The sequence below is a fragment of the Acanthaster planci genome, linkage group LG09 (assembly GCF_054643075.1).
Source record: "Acanthaster planci isolate LZ-2023a linkage group LG09, COTS_SCS, whole genome shotgun sequence".
NCBI classification, from domain to species: domain Eukaryota; kingdom Metazoa; phylum Echinodermata; class Asteroidea; order Valvatida; family Acanthasteridae; genus Acanthaster; species Acanthaster planci.
The window spans coordinates 15,264,139-15,277,780 of NC_141785.1; the positions used below are offsets into that span (position 1 = coordinate 15,264,139).

The 13,642-nt window shown below is 43.3% G+C and overlaps 1 protein-coding gene across 1 annotated transcript; it reads left to right on the forward strand.

Moving 5' to 3' along the window:
• The first annotated feature begins 2,242 nt into the window (after positions 1 to 2,242).
• Positions 2,243 to 9,550, forward strand: LOC110982269 (TLC domain-containing protein 2-like). Its single transcript, XM_022240572.2, has 4 exons — positions 2,243 to 3,311; positions 6,532 to 6,614; positions 7,122 to 7,204; positions 7,868 to 9,550. The coding sequence occupies exons 1-4, from the start codon at positions 3,121 to 3,123 to the stop codon at positions 8,252 to 8,254; spliced, it is 744 nt and encodes a 247-aa protein (XP_022096264.2). The 5' UTR covers positions 2,243 to 3,120; the 3' UTR covers positions 8,255 to 9,550.
• Positions 9,551 to 13,642: the final 4,092 nt, after the last annotated feature.

The following is a 13,642-nucleotide window of genomic DNA, read 5'->3' on the forward strand; positions in this document are numbered from 1 at the left end:
GAGAAATTTCCATTTTACTCGCCATTATTTGTTGATTATTCCTCAACTCTACTGCACGTTGTGAGCATGCGCATTCCTAATAATATCAACGAAGTTTAGGACCAACTTCGAATAGAAATTGTATTCGACACGGCATTAGCACGACGTTTGAAACCACACCGTGTTCTGCCGTACTAAATCGAGCCAATCTCCTCTGCCGTTCCGAAATTTATAATTGCTGAACCAAGAACGAGCGTTTCACAATAGAGCAGTTCTCATAATTCCTCGGTTTTAATAGCTCGGTTGTTCACGTATTGCAGTATGATTGTTATCATAATGGTTACTTTTGTCGATGAATTTTGTTTTTGTAATGATTAGTAATGTTGTAATTTTACTTCAAATCGTGTGTTTTTCACCGTAATTTGGCCTCTGCCCACAAGACTGAGAAATAAAAACAAAACAAAACTAAACTAAACTAAACTAAACTAAACTAATAAAGCGCCTCCACTAGGTTTGCAACGTGTTGGCCAAACACGATGAACGAAATCTGTCGACCCAATGCGCGTTTGGAAAGGATCGACAGATTTCACGTATTGTGCATTGGCCAACGCGTTGCAAACTCTTGGAGGCGCACTATTGTGAATCGCCCGTATTGCTTTCAAACGTCGTGCTTATGCCATGCCGAATAACAAAAATCAAGTTGAACTGTATTCGACACGGCATAAACACGACGTTTGAAACGGGCCCAGGTCTCCCAATGGCAGCGAAATGTCGCCTAGATGGGTTGAGGTGTGGTTGGGTCCATGGGCGTGGAGCAATGGGCGTTCCTGAAGCTTCCACCTCAACGGAAAAATATTAAAAATAAAAAGGAACGAAAAGAAAGAAAAAGCGACAGAACCGAGGGGGTAAAATCCCAAAAAGCCTTGCGAATAACCGGCTTCCACGGTTCGATCGTCAACGGTGATGAGTGCTTCCCCCCCCCAAAAAAAGGAACCTGGTGACGCCTAGAATAATGGTAAGCTGGACAGGTCTTCCCGCTACCTGTTCTATATGTGGCACATCTCCACGAAAGTCCCGCGCTCTCCCATCACCGTAGAATGAATCCACGTATTAGCATAAATATGATACACAGACTTACTAATAACTTTCCGGAGAGCTATCTTTATGTTATAGTTCAAGATGGCTTTCCGGAAATTTATCAGCTTACCAGGAGAATCCGTATTTAAGGTCAAGAACATAATATTGTAAATCGAACCACAAAATTATTGATATTCATAAATATATACGGGCACTATAACTAATCTGAATATCAACTGAAAGTCATTTGGAATTATTAGAAGCTTGCTCGTAGACCAGCCATGGGTTGCATGGGTTGAACATTTTATTACACTCAGCCGGCTCTGGAATTGAGAGAATGTCAAATAAACTGAGCTTGTTAATTTGAGAGGTTCCGATTTCTCCATTTTACAATTCTTGTCTCACGGTTGCGAAACGACAATAACTTACCGTCATAGCCCCAAATGTCGCGTCCTTTAATTCACAACTGATTATTTTTTATAGAACTTCACAAAACTCGCTCTGTACGTGACTTATGAATCTTACCGCTGGCCAAAATGGCTGAACGGGGAGACACCTGTATTCTTCACTTTCGATCGTTGCTTTTGAAACTGCCAACTGCTTTCGACAGAACCCGAATGCTTTCTGGTTTGTATTTGGGAATAAGTTTCCATAAAATGGTCTAGACAAGTGCAACGCCATGAACGTGTTTAAGCACCTCTCCATAATTGTGTACGTTTTGGGGGTGCGTTGCGTACACGATGCGTTCCGTCAGTGCGTTTCACTTTCACGGACACAGACAGTGACCATTAACATAACATGAAATTATGTGTGCGTTGCCTTCGGCCATCAAAATCGCCCTGGGAACGATTAGACGGATGATACATGTGCGTGTATATATTTTATACGCAACGCTTGGCGTAAGTGTTGACTGGCATATGGAAGGGCGCCTTTAATGTGAAATAATTTGTCGAGAAAGTTTTGCATTTAATCCAAAACGATAAGACTGCAATCTAAATTTGTTTGGATCGAATAGCCAACATGTAATTGATGATACTGATAAAAGCAAATCAAAGTTCCAGGTTTGTAGGTGAATGTGCATTCCGGCACCAATGCCCTTTGTAGTTGACGACTGGTACAAGTTTAGTATTCTCTACAGTCCATATTAGGCTACCTAACCCCCGGCGCGGCCGCGCCTCGCGACCAGCATAAATCACTTGACGCTGATGCCCACGGCTATTGACATTATTTTATCGTAGGTTTGATGTCGATCATTTGATCCCTGAGTGACCGTGTCCGACTGACTTGGCTACTGCTGATTATAATACGTGGACTTCTGTAGAAGCCACCGGTTAGCGACTAGCTGTTTGGCGCAGACCAAGTTGTTTGCTGGCCGTAGACATTTATACCTCAATGCTCAAATGTGTGGCTGAGCAAGTCAACCTCTGAGAGTAACCAAAGAAGACGTGAGTCAACACAAGCGGGCACGTAGTCTCACTTACAAGACGTTACTAATTACTTGGTTCACGCAGGGAGACATAAAAAATACAATCCGTTTGGGTGAATGGACGTCAAGTGCGCACCATCGGTAGCAACCTTGGTGGCCATTTTGTAGCGACCTCGTCAAGCGCAGGCAATGCCTTTTATGCAGTGTGCCTGGCCTTATGTTTCGCACAGTGAACTCAAAAAAGCAAGTTCGTATTGTCTTATCCTTGGACTACCGACGTCTTGTAACCAAGACTAGTGGAGCACGCGGTGCCTGATGTACGTGCATAATTGCCTACAGTACTTGGTACTGCAAGTTGAATTGTTACAGATTTTAGGAATCTCCCGTCGCAGTGTGTCGTGACCATCCTGGAAACTTCTATTCTTCAGATCATTGACAGTGTGATATTTGAAACAGGGGCGGCCACAGTTCTGACTCAGGCCATGGAGGAAGGACGCAAACAGACCCTGTTTCCGCAGTGCTGCTAGTCGATCCCGTCAACTTGTTCAGTTTCGGGGATACGGCGTCTTCCCCGTTCATCTCGTGCACGTACGTATACATGTGGTGGGTCCGCACGTACTCGACTCCAGGAGAAGGACATGACACTCCTGTTGCTCTCCATTGTCGCCGGCTCAGCCCTGGCGTTCCAGTCCTTCAACCGGCTGCTCGACCGGCTGCCCATGCGGTACGGGCCATGCGGGAAATACTCGGCAACGGACAAGCACAAATGGAGAAACGCGGCCACGTCGCTGTTGAATTCGTTCGTTTTGTCTGTCCTCGTCTCCAGCTGGTAAGCGCGTTGTCTTGGCTGCGTCCGATTGCACACGCTGCCTCAGCACAGTGCATGCTCAGTGGATGTCTGCTTGCTCCACGGTGAAACCATCAAAATATTAATTTAGTTCCATTTACCTTCCCTGCATGGGTATCTTTTCCTTGCTCTATCATTTACCAGTTCCTTTTCTCACGTTAAAATGTAGGCCACCGCCCGCCCTCTATATTCCTTCCTCCATATGTCTAGGCCAAACACCGTGTGCAGCTAACTCTTGCAAACTTTGCCATTGACGTGTTAATAAATATCACAAATTCCCTCTTGGGGCTTTTTCTTTGGTTTTTAATTATTGTTTTGAAATTCTCAAATCTTTTATGTTTGACTCTGCTTTGAGCCCCCTTTTAACAAACTCATTGCCGATATTACCATCAATCACTGCTCCATGTTGCTTCTTTCGAATACTGCAAACAAGCTCTTCTGTGTGATGTTTTGCTGCAGGTGCATGATGGAGGCTTGTGACGGACTATAGTCCCCCCCCCCCGAAACTAGACATAATGCGTAACCCTGTTATTCAATCCTACCTTAAATGTATCAAGCGAAAGTCAGGTACATGGAGTCAAACGAGTAGTGAGTAGTGCTCCGAGTGGTACCATGCTTACACGCAAACTAAGCAAGGCGTGTACCTAAGTAGGCTATACGCTAACTTACAACCTCGTAGATCGGCCGTAGTTCTAATTCTGCTGCCATACTGATCGTCCATATGATCATAGGTCTACATTTATATGTTGTTCATGTGCATGATTTATTGCAGTGTAAGGGTTACGTGAAGTACATGAGTCATCATGACAAACTGTGTATCTTCTTTCATTCTTTCGCCTGAGGCTGGGGACGCCTAATGATATGCACACATTTCTGCCGATCTATATATAATTTATTTCTGCCGATCTATATATAATTTATGCCAATCGAGTGCTGATTCTACGTTTATTTGTGTTAACGTATAGACCGAAACGGTCCACTGCACTAATAATAAACTCATAAGGGGGGACTTCAACAGACAATACGAAAATAACTTTATTAAGTTTGTAAACTTGTTTGCGTTACTTGTTTTACCGTGGAGGAAGGGTTTTTACCAAACACATAAATCCCTGCCAATGTCATCATGTGACGGTTCGGGGCGCGAGTCTTTCTGGCTCTATCTAGCCTTCTATGGTCAAATCTTATGTAGAATTTCTTCATCAGGGAATATTGGACACCGCATACACTTCAGCGCTAACTTTCTTCACCCAAGTACCTCGTGTTGCACACAAGGGCGAAACTAAACCCAATATTCTGGGGGCTGTTTTGGGGGTCATAAACAAGAGGAATTGTTCGTGTGACGCTCATTTTGGCCTATCTGAGGGGTGAGGCTACATTTTGTTGTGTGACATCTCTCGTCCACGATCCACTCATGATGGTTGCATATAGCCCATGACTGGTGATACATAACAAACAATAGAACTATGTATTGTGGACCTCCTATACTTTAGGAGTGTTGATCCACGGCATCAGTGTCCATGGGAACAGGATTGTGAATGAAATGTTTTGGTTGTCTTCGGTCGACTGCATTCATGCTCCATGGATGCAGATTGACTAAGGTCATTCGGGCCAAAGACGTGTTTGCTCAGTCAAAACATGAGGTAGTTCATGTGAACGAAAAATATCCCTTTGCACTGCGTCTATGGGGGTGTTTGCAAACCCATGACCGGTTGTATGATCACAAACCTGACGAAATACGGTTAAATCTACCCGACATCCAGGAATTTATCCTGTTTCTATAACCACCAGACGCGGGTGAAGGTGCTGGTCTGGCTATTAAGTGATAATGGCCAGCCCTAACAATGCTGAACGCAAACAGATCAATTGTACTACTAAATAAAGGTGAAAGATCGCGATGGGCCCACTCCGCACAGAGACATTGTTAGCAATAAGCAACTGTTGTCCATCATCCTCTTTTCTATCGACCCATATGTGTAACGGCTCATTGCGCTTTGCATATAATGGAACACTGATCAACAGGTCCATAACGCAAGGCCATATCAGGACACGGGTTAAGAACTTTGCTCGTGTTGTAGCCTTTTTACCCCTAGTCTCGGCTTCGTCTAATGTTTGGCTTCACCTGGTTCACGAATAATCCGAAACATTCTCTTGGCTGAACGTTTTGAATAAAAGTGAACTTTTATAGAAGATATTGTACCTAGCTTGCAGCCCCCGAAAAAAGCTAATGTATCGTAAAATCACGGGATCTTACGTCACAAACAGATAAAATTACACAGTGTGCTAGTTCCAGAAGATAAAACGAACCAGGAATCATTCCAAACTTTCATACAGTAACTTTAATAGTCTATTTTATTACCATCTGTAGATGACACGGTTATCTATACACGAGGTATATGTTAGTTACTCTGTCATGATTTGTAGACCGAATCGTCGTAAAAATAGTGTACTGAAGTAACACGTATTTATGGCCCTTGGAAATAAAATCTATGTTTACCAAAAATGAGCGTTTTCCGGTCACGTGGCTTTCTGTTCCATGGACCAGATCCACAGGGCAAAAGAAAAACCACCTTCCCGCTAAGAATTTTATTGTAATCATCAAATGTGTATGTTACATGTCGGGAAAAGAAGGTGGTTGGTGTCAATATGTCATTTCCCGTATACGACAGGTTTAGTGGACGAATGTGGAATAGTCCGTGGCTGTTGGCCTGCATGTAACGTCACAGGTTGCACCATCCGTGTGATGTTCGACAATGAGTAAATGTCCAACCTAGATGTACATGTACATGCATTGTTTGTGCATGTAGGACGTTCATTTTGTTGAATAACCTAATTACTGCAGCCGAATTGTTTTTCCGCTTTTACCACAAAAATGTTAACAATTGTGTGGTTATAGTTCGCTTTGCACAGCAAGAATCACAGCAGACGCTCTTGTTTTGTTCGAAGAAAAAACGTGTAATAGTAATAATGAAATTGTAATGTATAACTTATTCAGCTCGTATTTGTGAAGCCCTCGATATGCAAAGAAAGTTGTTCCGTTGTTAAGAATTATTATAGTTCTAAGCATAGACAAGCGTATACACGTGAACAACACATCTCACCGGCTGTGCAAATTATGTTAGTGAAGTTGCATGCTTGAACAGTTGTGCCTTTGTGCTGACCACACCTTTGATATCTATTACGATTTGTTTTCATTTGTCTTCAGTTTTTACTGGTACCCGGAGCTTTGGAGTAACATGGTGTATTACTGCACGCGTCTCAACGAAATTACGTTCGCTGTCCTCGTGGGTAAGAAAGGAGAGGGCTGTTCATCACCATGTCAAAATGACCAACGGAAAATTTGTGCAATTTGAGAATCTTAATAACCAGTCGTAGTGGTGATCATTTAAAAAAAAATCGAACCTAAATTAAATGAATTTCTTCAAATTCGAAAACATGCGCATGAAACGGGGAACCTTTTGTGGAAAGTTCACTACAGTGATTATGTTGATTGGGGAAAATATCACGTGTCATTCACTGAGACCATTACATGTATCATCTGTGGCAAACGCATTGGAGCGTCCAAAATGGAACGACAATTCTGCCGTGCTCACCAACCGTGGCGCCATGGCGGCACTTATAGCCATGTACATTAGTGCGGCATGTTAGGAATGGGAAGGATGCAGCGTGGAGAAAGACACCGACAGCTGTGGTAATAGACATTAAGGCTGGAAATAATTATTTTTATGCAACTTATACCCGACGACTCTTCTAATATCTCCATGTGTAACCTCTTGCCTTCGTTGCTCCCCACAGGTTACTACATGTATGACTTATACGACCTGGTTTCCTACAACAAATTCTCTGCAATATGGCCGTTATTAGGACACCATCTCACGGTAAGAAACGTATAGCTAAGTTGTTGGTGAAACCCACAATTTTAGCCGTAGTTGCCTTTTGGTAACCATAGAACGGTCGTCGATACCGTCGGTGGACCATCAAAGGATAATCTTGATGACATGATTGATATCGTATAGCTCATTTGTTGAAAATCAATACGGGCCATTCACAGTGGTGCGCCTCCAAGAGTTTAAAACGCATTGGCCAATCACAACGCGCGAAATTTGTCGACCGCTTCCAAACGCGCATTGGGTCGACAGATTTCGCGCATTGTGATTGGACCACGAGTTGCAAACTGTTGTAGGCGCACTATTGTGAAACGCCCCTATTGTGAAGATATTTTTGCCAAATTTTGATTACAGTGAAAGAATACTAGCCAGTGGCATGGATCAGTGGATCACTTCAACAGATACCAATCTCAGTAATTAAAGTCTTCAGAGCTACAGATTTTGTTGTCCAAAATTTAAACTTTGCCCGGAGTTCCTTTTGCCACAGAGCCGAAACACCATTTTAAACAATTTCATTATGGGGAGAATTAATCAAGCTCAGTTCATCCGTTCAGTCAGTCCGTGATGCCCATAAGTACTGTTTTTTTAGATGCATTCGACAAGCCTGATGAGTAGAGATTTCTATAATCCGTTAATTTCTCCATCGATTTTCAGGGCTCGTTTCTGCTGACGCTAGTACAGCGATATCAGCAAGGCATGGGCGTGGTGCTCTTCGCGCTTTTCTGCGAGGTCAATGCGGTGTTCTTACACCTCCGCCAGCTTCTCCTGATGCATGGAGTCGCTAGGCAGTCGCTCCTCTTCCGCGTCGTCAAGATCGTCAACCTGGCCACCTTTGTCGTCTTCCGTCTGATCCCGATGGTGTACTCGGGCTACTGTTCCGTGGCCTACGACATGGCCACCATCTTGGCCATCGCCACACCGATGTGCAACGTGGCGATTGTCACCGTCAATGTCGTGCTGTTTCGACGAGTGGTCTACAACGACTTCATCAGAAGGGACAATAATAACAAGAGTGACGAGGCCTTTATCATGGACAGATAGCTAAGCATGGGAAAAATGATACAAGTCAAAGTGTCATGGCTGTGCTTGCATGGGCAAGCCATGTGCCATATACTCTATCTAATGCACGTTTTGCACTATTCGTTCCTCCCCGTCATCCTGCAACAGAGCTCTGTGATAGGCCGTGTCAGAGTCGCTTGTCTGAGGCTTGAAAATGTACACCGCTCTACGGGAGTTACGGCCACTACGCGCGTGCAAGCCGGCCTCTGTGTTGATCACGCCACACTTCGTTTACGTGCTTGTGTACTTTCCTATGGAGCACAGTGGACCAGGTACCCCACTTGCTCCATAGAAAAGTGCGCACGTAAATAAAGATTTACGTCATCTGTACATAGGCCTATTCGGACACAGCTAAGGACTGATTTTTTCAGGATGGGTGATGTCATTTCTTTGTGCCCGCATTGTACAGAACTTTGTTTGAACAAAACCACGAGTCGACACTTCCGTGTACTGAATAAAATAATTAAATGTGTAGGCCTACGTGCTACTAAGAATACAAGATGCTTTGCAATGCCCGTACTTCTCTACAGAATTTGATGAAAGCAATCATCCCATTCCATCACAGCAGCCCGTTAGGCTGTGGGGACCAGCGAAACTACATGTAGCATTATTGAAGGCGCTCAAGTAAACTGCAGGATTTTACCTCATAAAATTTGCAATGCACTTTTGGAGCGTGGAAGGCTTTGTAACGGGAGAACGGGAGGCATAAAGAGGCATGGTATTAACTTTTCAAACAGTGTCTATTTTCTAAATGTCGCATATCTTATTTCCACGTAAATAGGCGGGGAAACGCCCCCGCTCATTTTGCCTTCCGTCGACCCGCCAAGGTTTCTCGACTAAGCCGAAGATTAACCGATGTTAAGGCATGACGTTAATCTTCGTGAAAAAAAGAAACTGCCCAAAGGTAAATCTCCTTGTACTCTGCCTATACCATTGAGTATTACTTTTCTATAATGTTTTGCCATTTTTTACTTTGCAAATTGTAAATATGGCTACCATTATCAATATTCGTCAGTACTTTTTTGAAAGACCAGATTTTTTAACAGACTGAACAATGGAGGGCTTTCCAAAGATTTCCCGATTTTCCTATGAGAAAAAAAAACCGAAAAGCATGACGGAAATCGCACGTTAAACTCGTTGAAATGTCCTTTCACAAGGTGTGTCTGTATTCCTGTAAACATACATTGTGTTGAATGGAGTGGAATTCTCAGTCGATCAAATGGAAAGATGCACGTGTTTCCATCTGTTGATATTTGGTGCTATGTAGTAGAAATAAAGCTTTATAATAACCAGTAATTAAGTTTTGTATTCCGACGATGCGAGATCGTCATAATTATTTTCTACAATTCGAGAGATCAAAAATGATGTTGAATAGCTGTTCCAAAAATGCCAGTAACACATTGACAAGGCCTCTGTATTATGTGTGTACATGAGTCTTCCACGGAAGACCTGCAGCGGACGTTTAGTTCTGAGTGGACTCCGCGCTTGTTGCTACCACAAGGAACATCCTGCAGGTAAAGAGTTGCCGGGCAACGTCTTCTGTGCAGACTTTAAAGCCGTGTTCTTTTATCGACAGATTGATCAAATCACGAGATCGTGAAAACATAAGGTTCTCGACAGTCGATGCAATGTGGAAAAAGTGAACATAGTGACGCCATAAACAGTTTTGGTTGTACATGTATTGTGCAGATATATAGGGCGACCCTCGTACCGTTTGCAATACAGGCGTTTCACAATAGTGCGCCCACGAGAGTTTGCAACGCGTTGACCAATCAAGGTGCGCGAAATCTGTCGACCGAATGCGCGTTTGGAAAGGTTGGACAGATTTCACGCATTGTGATTGGTCAACGCGTTGCAAACTCTAGGAGGCGCACTACAGTGAATCGCCCGAATTCACTTGGGATGGAGATGTAAGTACATGCTATAGGCCCTAGTTTGTCAAAGCCACGACGATTCGTTTAGAATCGGGGACACTGCAAACTAAGATCATTTTCAATCGGGCGCTGTTGTGAAGCTGAACTAGGCTGAGGAGACTGATCAATCAGTGCCTTGCTGTATTCGTATTCTAGCGTTATTCGTATATTGCCGGGAGGATTATCCAGAAAAACAGCATAATGACGTCACTCTTTGTTTACATGTGTGCCTTCCTATGGCAGAGTAATGGGACTAGATTCACCAAGCCCCCGTAGGAAAGCGCACATGTAAACAAAAACTGGCACTGTTATGATTTAAATCTATTGTACCGTGGAATATTATCATGTGAAGAGGTATTTGTACAAGCATATTCAGCGGGGTGCTGCATGGCCCTTGAGATACGTGGCCAGTTTAGGAATTGAAAACGCTTACACTTTCATAACGGTACTACCACATTCTTGGGTGAATTTCCTTCACGAAAAAAAGAATTAGTTTGGACCTTCGTTTCTAAACTAAAAAATACCACCACCCCCAAGCGAGATGGGCCGCGGGGGGTAGGTTGGTAGGGCAGAAAATGGTTAGAATACTTAGTACTGTGGATGAGAGTAGATGTGTATGGGATTAAAGCAAGGGGGTGGATTAAGAGGTATGGAAATGTCACAGAAACTGTGTGTTTTCTATATACAAGTTCTCACCTAGCCGAGGCTGCAACGAACCCGACACAAGCCGTCAGTGTACAGGTTGTGGGTGTGAAAGGTTTCGATCTTCCTTTTTTTCTGCCGTGTAGTTGATCGACCGGGAATGCATAATCTGTGTTTCAGATAGAAGTCGTCTGTATCTGGTTCGTAAGTGTGACGTCACTTCATTTTAAACCATTTTAAACCGCGCCCACTGCACATGCACTGTACACAGGGTTACGTGCATTGATCGCCGTTTACATGGAACCATGGAACCGGAAGTTAACGCGCAACTTCAGCGATTGTCCAATGGGAGCCTGCAAATCGTGACTCGTCCGCCTTTGTGACGAAGTCACTTTAATACGATTAGCGAGGGGACTTGCAAGTGTAGCTCACAACCCCCACCCGATCCGTCAAGCGCGGGCCAAGAGTGCGTTTTTCCGTCGAAATGGGAGTTGGGCCAATTTGGGGGTTGGATTTTGTCCTGCGTCGTGCTTATAAGATTCTTTACCACGTAACTTCCGCCTTTCTGCAGACCCGAAAACGCTTTAGGCAAAGACATCTCCATGAACACCAGAATTGATGTAAAGAAACTGAGAACGAGTATATGAGTGTTACACCTGACCGAGTATGTAGTCGAGGTCGAGTACCATACGTCAACCTTACATACAAAGTTTTCCCCTCTCTCTGAAAAGCATTTTAGATGCAGTTAAAGAGTTTAGGTTATTGGTGGCAAAACCAAGAGGAACAGTGTAAAGAATCATGAACGAAACTGCAGCATTTACGAATTTTCTAAACTACACGAAAGCAAAAGAATGGCTGCACTCTTATGTAATGCAGTCACTGAATAGGTTTCCCCCAAGTGTAGAAGGGGGGAGGGGCGAGTACAAGCATGTGCATCGTCGGAATTTTTTTTGGCGGGGAGGGGCAAAAGCACTTATTTGAAGCTCACAGACAAACCACCGATGGCATTTTGAAGCATTTTACAATTTTCATTCCCTTTCTTCCTTTTCTTTCATTTCCCTCATTTTTTCCTTTTTTTGGGGGGGGGGGGCCTGCCCTCAGTCACAATGCCCAAGAGTACAAGTATAAGCCACCACTGCTGCGACAAGCTGGACAAAACTAACTACGAGTTTTTTTATACAGATGACTTTTTACATTAACTAATGTGCAATGAAAACTTCGTATTTTAAGTTTTTGACATGACTTAGCTTTTTGTGCATTTGCAGATTTGGCTGATTTTTTTTAACAAACTGAATAAACTAATCTTAACGCGATAAAATAATGTTCTATTTAGTTTCGTTGGAGATTGTTACTTTTTATTCCATTTTTGAGTGTATGTGTGTCTTTTAACTCTGAGGATCTGAACGACAGAAGGGCTTCCCTTGTTAACTCCATGGTTCTCATTTTGCGGGATTGGAGGAGGGTTGGTTCGAGGTGAACAAATTGTTGGACACACATCATGAGGCTAAGCAGCCTATACCCTGCATATAGACTTTAACATGAAAACTTTCCACTCAAGGCGCACCATCTAAAGTTTGGTGATCGAGCCCTGCATCGGCTAACAGCGATTCATTCCCTGGCATCTCCGAGAAGCATAATAAAGTTTATTTCTTTCGTAACATCTCTGATCCATGGCACTTACGTCAAATAATATTTTGTTCGACGGAATTTTAATCTCCACAAATGTTTCAACGGAAGACACTGCTGTGATGAAATCATACATGCAACAGTAAACATTTTTGGCACAGTACATTTTTAGAAGATGCATGGTTGGATTTAATTAGATTGTAGGCTGTTGGTTTCCCATCTTTAAAATGTAACATAGTCATTCACTTTACGAATAACCTCATTTACAGTTTGAATACAGTCTGTATCGTACTGGACGAAGCAAAACGCCTCTCGTTCATTTCGGGCAGGACTTGCGGCATAAGTTGACTCTTACAAGAGAGTGAACACGATTCTATACCAGTGCACTCTGTTAATGCATACATTCATTTTTCTCATGTCCTTTAAAGGATACCGTGCAGTGCTAATCCGTTATACAAACGGTGAAGCGGCTGATGCTGTGCCTATTCAAGGGCGCTGTTGACCTGTGCTCTAGTAATTTTGTAGCTTTCATTGAATACATTTTTTTTAATTCGATGACCAAGTGTACATCCTACTCGCGTGCGATACATCTAAAAATCCGGAAATGTGACTGGCCACTCGGTCGCGCTCTAGTTTCCTCTTCAAAATCTGCATCACTGGCGAAGGCAGTTGTTTCGCACAAAAGGGTCCAGTCCACTAATTCAAGCCCCATTGAAAACAGTGTAAAATCAGCACCGTTCAGGGCCCAATAGCATGCACGCCGACATCCCTGAGATTTCTGAAACACAAATGAAATTCTTGTCTGGTCACTTATCTTTCAATTTCTTTTCAATTTTTTGTGGGTTAACCAATTACATTTTTAATTATTCCCACAAAACAAAATCACCCCCCAAAAAGTGATTTTTCCGAAGTCTGATTGCAGCCATTTTTCAAGTGGCAACCCTCAACTTTCTCGGGCACTTAGGACCATTTTTCAACCGTAGTTTTCAGCCCTTCTGCCCTCATGTGAAAGCTCAAAGACCCAGGAAGTTGATCCTGGCAACGATTTACACAATCTCACCGTTTTGGGGGCCAAACAATCTGCTTTTTCAAAAGATACTGTGGGGGGGCACTTTTAATGCTAATGAGCTGGTCAGAAATTCTCACTTGAATTAGTGGTCTGCACCCAAAAGCGAAATCCCGCTGTTGT

Bases quoted from the DNA above. Each gene is read 5' to 3' on its own strand.
- LOC110982269 (XM_022240572.2), top strand. From the start codon at position 3,121: ATGACACTCCTGTTGCTCTCCATTGTCGCCGGCTCAGCCCTGGCGTTC. The intron at 6,615-7,121 runs GTAAGAAAGGAG...TGCTCCCCACAG, and splicing joins TACGTTCGCTGTCCTCGTGG to GTTACTACATGTATGACTTA. The intron at 7,205-7,867 runs GTAAGAAACGTA...ATCGATTTTCAG, and splicing joins TATTAGGACACCATCTCACG to GGCTCGTTTCTGCTGACGCT.